Source organism: Scleropages formosus, chromosome 22 (assembly GCF_900964775.1).
Source record: "Scleropages formosus chromosome 22, fSclFor1.1, whole genome shotgun sequence".
NCBI classification, from domain to species: Eukaryota; Metazoa; Chordata; class Actinopteri; order Osteoglossiformes; family Osteoglossidae; genus Scleropages; species Scleropages formosus.
In genome coordinates, this window is record NC_041827.1 from 1,788,075 (window position 1) to 1,796,228 (window position 8,154).

An 8,154-nucleotide genomic window follows, 5' to 3' on the forward strand; every position below is an offset into this window, starting at 1 on the left:
GGGGAAGTGTTTCTTGAGAGCAGTCCTGCAGTAAAGTCAATCAATCAATCAATCAATCAATTAATCAATGGACAGCAGTGGTTACTGGCAATGAAATGTCTTTTTCCGCAAGCTCTTTGGGTGGGGGGAGGTTAAATCAAAAGTAACAACATACATTAAGATTACAAATAAGTTAAAAACATTTGCAAAATACAACACAATAGGGTACATTTACTCATTTAGGTGATGCTTTTCTGAAAAGCAAGTTACAGTGTTCAGGTTATAGTTATTTACCCATTTATGCAGCTGGGTAATTTTACTGTAGAAATTTAGGGTAAGTACATTGGTCAAGGGTACTACACCTGGAGGTGCGGATTAAACCTGTGATCATTGGATTAAGAGGTAGTAGCTCAAACCACTAGACTACCAGCTGGGTAATGCTACTGCCTATTAAATAAAACTTTTAACGAAAATAGTTATTAGCATTAGCGGGGGGTATGGTGGCACAGCGGATTTGGCCTGTGTCTGCTCTCTGGTGGGTGTAGGGTTCTAGTCCCGTGTGGGGTGCCCTGTGACGGACTGACATCCTGTCCTGGGTGTGTCTCCTCCCCTCCAGCCTTGCACCTTATGCTGCTAAGTTAGGCTCTGGCTTACCATGACCCCGCTTGGGATGAGCAGATTCAGTCAATGTGTGTGTGAGTTATGAGTGTTTAGTGTAAATATAAAAGTGGTGTAAATGGCAGCACAGTGATAATGAACCCAGACTACTGACTGAAATTTGGCAGAGTACAATTACTTAACCTGAGAGGCAAAGTAAAATATATATATATATATGAATTTTTTACAAAATCATTTTAAGGTTTCTGAAATGGCAGTATCCCATAACTACAATTACAAGGATGTAACTGACCTAGCGCGATACTAACTAAATTTCATAAACATGTTTACTAGAGTGTGAGTTGTCCAATGGGACACAACAGTCATGATTTCTATTGGATAATTCTTACTGTATCAACATGTTTTCCCATTTGGTGAACTAACCCCCCGATGAATAACTTGCTTTCATCAGGCAACTCTGCCTTTGAGTTGCAATGTTAAACTTATATTTATTCAGACATTTATTTAGCAGTGTGAACCTTTTTTTTACTAAAGTAAAAATTTGGGCTCTTAGCCCAAAACTAGTAGCTCCTATCTCTTTGCTCCACACTTCTTCATCAAAGTGAGATCAGAAAATGAAAAAATGCATGTGTCATAGTTCTGCAAGTTGTTTCTATGTTTTTAAAACAGCAAACCTTTAATAAATTAGTCCCTCGTTCCACTTCACAATGTAACACAAAAACTTTACTGTTAATTCTTTTGCATTTTCCTTTCAGTTTTGACAGTTCAGTCATACTTTTGGCATTTGTTTGTACTATATGTCACACGCACACTGTCTGAAACCACTTGTCCCAAGCAGGGTCACGGTAAACCGCAGCCTAACCCAGCAACATAGGGCATAAGGCTGGAGGGGGAAGGGACACAGCCAGGACAGGGCGCCAATCCGTCGCAGGGCACCCCAAGCAGGACTCGAGCCCTAGACCCACTGGAGAGCAGGACCCAGTCAAAACCCACACCCCTTTTATTATATATCAGTTTTTACAAAAAATATTCTACATTGTTGAAATTAGCAAATTTTGGCAAATTTTCTTTCCAAGCACTGAATCTTCCAGTACCTTTTAAGATCTGATCTAATTTCTAGAATATTTCGGTACTTTCTAGGATGGAATGCCTTCTGGATTCTTCCAGTGGTTGTCATGTTTCATTGCATTTCTACAATGTTCCAGTGCAGGATATATATGTAATTTTTTTTGTCAATAAATTTCATGTAAAAGCATGATTCTGTGGCTAAAACTGACTGTCTAGAAGAAATGATGATGTTTTTGTAATCAGTAAACTTTAACTTATCATAATCAGTGCAAACATCAACATAATTGTGAACTCTGAAAAAATGTTGTTACAGTGTGTTATCAATAATCACTTGTCCAATGCAGTCTGCAGACCACCCAGAGCCATAGGGCGCATGGGATGCCAGTCCAAGACAGGACAAGAACACACACTCATTCACTGACACACGCTAAGGGCAATGAACCTTCAAGTCACCAGTGTAATCGATGTTTTTTGATTGTGGGAGGAATCTCACAGAAACACAGGACATACATTACTGTAAGTGTTGAAATATATGTTTACAGTTGTCAGTTACTGTTTAAATATTGAAATGATTATAAAATGCTTATATTACTAAATATGCTTGCTTCATATATTCTACTATGGTTTCACAGTACAGGGTTACACGGAATATATATATATATAAAAAAAAAAAAAAAAAACAATAGAAAAAAACTACTTTATATGCCAGGGTAGGCACAGAGGCACACACTCACTGGATCACACACTAAGGGCTATTTGGAGGGGCCAGTTCACATAAACTGCCCGTGTAAGAGGAAAGAAACAGGGGAAAAACATACAAACTCTACACAGACTGAGCTAGAGTTGAACCTTGACCAAACAGCCCAGTTACTGTGAAGCAGCATTGCTACCCCCTGCACCACTGTGTCACCTTCAATAGATAGCGTTTTACCGAATATAGACTGTACTTCTTGTCTAAATAATTTCGGCAGTCTTTCTACTTCTGAGAAAATTGTTCCCAATATAGTCAAGTCCAGAAATTTGCAATATGTAACATGACAGCTTATAATTTCACTGCAAAGGAATTGAAAATCACAAACTGATGAACAGCAGCTCATAAATAAATTTAAATTAATGAGCATGCAAACCACATTTACCTGTAATCCACTGGGCTGTGTTTACACATCCTTAGATGAGATACTGTGTCCATTGTAATTAATTTAATTCCCAGAGGGGGCTAATAAGGGAAGTCTAAATGAAGAATTTACAGAGCTCAGCTTCATTTTGCATAAAGAGGACCTAATTCTGATCTCCATTGCAAGGTCCCTAACTGTAAGCCGTGCCACAAGGTAAGAAACCAGTGCCTTTTAAGTGAATATCAATTGAATAGCATTTTCCCAATTTAATTTTTAATTCTGAGTTGCTTTTGAGTTGTTTCTTTAGTCTTAAGTAATTTAATTTCCAACGCCAATTAAAACTTTCACCACTTTGGAAGACAAGTACGCAGCTCTGAATCAGCAGTGCTAATTTTGGGTAATATTTATGGGTAAAATGTAGCATTTCGTTACTTTATTATTTAGAATATTACAACATTTGTATTTTTTATCGTTTTAAAACAGTTTAGATAGCATAGATAATGAACTTGGTTTCCTGTAAAATAAAAGTGTAAGTATAAAAAATAAAAAAGATTCCGCTTTTTCACTTGTTTGTGAACTTGTTTGGAGAATTATCCAATGATAATAGTATCCATCCATCCATCTTCCTCCGCTTTATCCGGGGCCGGGTCGCGGCGATAATAGTATTTCATGTCATAATGATAAAAATAATGAATGAGAAGATATTTACATTTATTCAATTAGCAGACACTTTTCTCCAAAGCAACTTTGGAACAGATACTATGTAGTGTTTCTAGCCCACACACCTTATTCACCAAGTGACTTACACTGCTAGATACACTACTTACAATGGGTCACTCATTAATACATCACTGGAACACACTCTCTGTGTCACTCACACACTATGGGGAACATGAACAGCATGTCTTTGGACTGTGGGAGAAAACTGGAGCACCTGGAAGAAACCCACACAGACATGGGGAAAACATGCAAACTCCATACAGACTGAGTGGGGATCAAACCCACCTTCTCTCACACCACCCAGGCACTGTGAGACAGCAGCACTACTCACTGTGCCACCAGGTTACCTGGAGTCCAGCTTGTGATTTAAGAATGGAAAATGTGCTGGCAAATAAATATGTAATTATGAAACTAATGGATATTAAAAACAGTAGTTTATTTCCTTATATGCATATAAAAAAGTTTCTAATATTATAAAATAACTTGCTGAATTCCAGTTTGTAGATCCTTTAATATCTCCATTATTTTTATGTTGAAGTGCTATGCAAAATGTTAAAGTAAATTATTTACAGTGTAAAATATATGAGGCTGTTGACAGAGTAGTGACTAGTGCTGGTGCCCTTGAATTTGAAGATTGTTGCTTTGAATCTTACCCTAAATTGCTCCAGTAAAACTATACAACTACATAAACTGGTAAACAGTAGGGAGCTTAACATTGTAAGTTGCGTTGGATACAAGCATCAGTTAAATGAATGGAGACCACATTTTAAGTTTCTCCATTGTGGGTTGAAGACTACCAAAGTGTACATATTAACCATAAGGCAGTTTCAAATTTTATGCAAATCATGCTAAATTGTTTTCTAAATTCTAACTTCTTCACATCATATGTTGCCAATTCAGGCCAAAGAAAGGACGCTGTAGTATGTATGAGGTTTAACCTCAGTATCTCATGTGAAAAACTTGTCTTTAAACTGTGTATATGTCATTTTGAAGGAAAGCACATCCAAATGCAACTAATGAAACTAATTCAGTGATCCCTCTAGGCTGAGGACCATGCAGACAGAGGCACGTTTGGTCCTGAAGGCACTGGGCTTCATCTGCCTGGTGGTGGTGGGCCTCCCCGCCAACCTGAGTGTACTGCTCCTCTTCTGCCGACTTCGTCTTCTCCGCAGCCGTGTGCCGCCCAATGACTTCATCCTCGGTAACTTGGCCATCGTCAACCTGATTGTCTTACTGTGCCGCGGTATCCCCCAGACCCTGGTTGCCCTGGGCTTGCGTCATTTTATCAACGACCAAGGCTGCAAGGCTGCCATCTTTACCTACCGCATCGGCCGTGCCATGTCGATATGTATAACAGCTCTGCTGGGCTGCTACCAGAGCGTGAGTGTTGCCCCTGCCACGCCATTTTGGAACTCCCTCAAGCGGTGGCTCCCTCCCCACCTGCCCCATGCAATCATCCTTCTCTATAGCCTTAACTTCCTGGTTTGCACGGGCTCAATCCTATTCTCTGAATCACCACCTGCCAATGGTTCCATCCCAGAGTATACCTTGAATCTAGAGTTCTGCATCGTGGTGTTCCCAGGTCTCCAGGCCTATGTTGTCAATGGGGTGGTATACAGTGTACGGGATGTGGTCTTTGTGGGTTTGATGGTGTTGGCAGCAGCGTACATGCTGCTGGTACTGTACCGACACAGGCAACAGGTCAAAGGACTGCGGGGGGCCAGCCAGGCATCTGTGGGCGCCTCCCAAGCTGTGCTGCTACTAGTGTGTACATATGTAGTGCTTTTTGGCCTGGAGAATGTGCTGTGGGGATACACACTCTCCGTCTCCCGGGTCCTGCCCGCCATCTCTGATGCTCGTGTCTTCTTTGCCTCCTGTTACTCTGCTCTCAGCCCTGTTCTCATCATCGCCACTAACCGCAGGCTGGCAGGAAACTTCCGGTGCTTTACATGTTCCAAAACAGCAGGGGGGGACTCTTCTGTGCCAGAGGACTCTAAAATTGCTCATGTATCAGCGTGACAGGACGACAGCATTTTGTAGTTGGAAGTCAAACCTGGGGAAGCGAGTACTGTAGAAGTTGCAATATCTTCTACAACAATTGTAAAAATAATGTTATTTATATTTCATATGTGGAAGGTTGGTTTTAGACTAGAGATGCTCTTGTTCCACACTGTACAGAAATATCTATAAATGTTTCACATTGTGTTACATAAAACTATAGTCTTTCTAACTAACATGATGTAACCAAATATCCAGCAGAATATGTTTATATTATGCTTTGAAGATAAAATGTAATTTTAAGTTAATTTCTGTTTATCACAGAACATAAATAATTATGTTACACATTCAGTTTTTTTCATATGAAGTTAATAAAGTTTTATACAAAATAAGTACAAAGCATTGTAACTGATGCGTCTTTTCACCAAACCTATAGAATCAATTAGTGAAACTAGTTCTGGGAACAGATGTTTCAATGAGCCACCTGTGTATTCTCAGTGCACTTAATTAGTGTGTGTGTGTGTGTGTGTGTGTGTATGTGTGTGTGTGTGTGTGTGTGTGTGTGTGTCTGCAAGCAAACTAATTAAGATGAAGTTATACTAAGGCCATTCCCACACCCTACCCCAACACAAGACGAATCATATGCTGGTAAAGCCCTCCTCTTTCATCCTCCTTAAAAGAGCATTATTAATATGTGGGGACTACGCTTGTTTGATATGCATACAGTGCAATTTCCAATATCTTACCACAAAAATGTGTTTTAAACAGATGCCTCTTCATTATATCTTCTTGGGTTAGTTCTACATTTTATCCTTTGAATCATTAAAGATTTATCATTTTAGAATTAGTAATCAGTTCCAGTCAAATGCTTCAGAACTGTATTTCACTCTGGAATATTTTTGCAAGAATAACTGAATAAAATTTGAATAACATATGCTGTATTTTCAGTTATTAGATGTAAACATTTCGGCTTAGTCTGCTTGACACTTCCACTTAGAATGAGAAAAAGTTAGAGGAATAACTCCACCCACACCGTAAAGATGACAAAAGACAAGCAGACTGGATGTTGAGAACAAAACAGGCAATAACAGTGAAACGAGCAAGCCGAAAATAAAGAAAAAAATGAGGAAACTAGCTATGAATTTTGCTCTATACCAATTATGTAAATTGATCTCTCCCTCCTGCATGGAGACACACACCCGAACCATCCCTCAACACCTACGGCTCACCCCTCCCCACCAATGTTTTCCATTCATTCTGTAATTGCACTAATTACTTTTTTTATACAGATTGTTCCTAATGGGCTTCAGGACCCAGACACCTCAGTGGAAAGGTGCTCAGAGCTGCACTTGGGAGTAATTATTTCTGAAATGAATGCTTAAATATCTGCTGGTTCTAAAGAGGATGTTTTCAATGGAATAGTAAAACAAGTTCTCATTGGAACATAGAGAGAATATTAAATTACTCAAAACAAAAACAAAAAAACCTATGAAGTTAATTTTTAAATATACAACAAAACAAATAAAAACTCTCCTTCCACAGTCCAGTGAAATGTGTCTGAAGATAAATGATTAATGTAAACAGGTTTTAGTGGCTGACTTTCTGTTAAATTGCTCAGTTTTATGGTTCAGTGGATAATTCTAAGTTGTTTAGGTTAGGGTATTTTTTGTTGTTAATTACTGAATAAATGGCCCAGAATAAACAGCATCACCATGATCACTGTGAATGTCTGCTTAAAATAAGAGCTTCATAAGGAAGAGCGATAAGCTCTAGTAGCCATGTGCACTTCTGTACTTTCTTACACTATAATTAATATTTAGGGGAACATAATGACTCCATGCTGATTACTCAGAATTAAGGAGCTCACTGAAGAAAACAGAGTGAAAACCAAGCTCAGTCCAGAGCACAGATGTTCTGCATGGCAAGGGATGCTAGAGTATCTGGAATATGCCTTGTAACACCCACTATCCTCAGTGCTCACACCTTTCCTCCAGTTGCACTTCACCATTGCTGCCCTCTCCATCAAACAGTTGTTCAGGAGTAAGGTATCTGTTTCTCCTAGTCATCCAGGAAGGCCATTCTTTCTAAATTCTGTTACTGCCCTTTAGTTAGCCTGTGGTTTGTGAGACTTGGATTATGCCTCATGGTTCTTGATGACATTACTTCTGCACTGGTTTCTGGGTTCCCCAGGCCTGCCTTTAGTGGTCTCTCTCTCCCTTCACCGGACCACTGTAACTCTCCACCCGTTCTGCAAGTGATGATCAGTTTTTCAGTGCTGGTCCAACCTCAGGTTTCCTTCCTGGTAGGGCACCTGTTTCTCTCATTCTTATTTCCTCATTTGGCCCTGACAGCACCCTTTACAGATGGCCTCTGGTTAGCCCTGTGATCAGGCTTCTGCATCTTGCCTCTTTTCTTTTTCACTTCCTCTTTGCTCTCTACATTTACTCCTGGCTCTCCTGTCCCTCTACTCTGTACACCGACAGCACCATAGCCTGCCCACACCTGCTGTTTGGGCTTACTGTTGTACTTTTTTTATTCCCTCATCATTCCCAGACCCACTACCCTTTCTCTGCTCTCCCTTCTTCACTTTTCACTACTGCCTCCTTCTACAGTCCTTGTACAGTATTATGGAAATAACACATTAAATTGTTGTGTG

The 8,154-nt window shown here is 39.7% G+C and overlaps 1 protein-coding gene across 1 annotated transcript; it reads left to right on the forward strand.

The window, feature by feature from the left end:
• The first annotated feature begins 4,553 nt into the window (after positions 1-4,553).
• On the forward strand, positions 4,554-5,519 carry LOC108918250 (olfactory receptor class A-like protein 1). The gene has a single exon (XM_018725372.1). It carries the CDS (start codon positions 4,554-4,556, stop codon positions 5,517-5,519), a length of 966 nt encoding a protein of 321 aa, XP_018580888.1.
• The last annotated feature ends 2,635 nt before the right edge of the window (positions 5,520-8,154 follow it).

Coding starts and splice junctions, on each gene's coding strand:
- LOC108918250 (XM_018725372.1), top strand. CDS start 4,554: ATGCAGACAGAGGCACGTTTGGTCCTGAAGGCACTGGGCTTCATCTGC.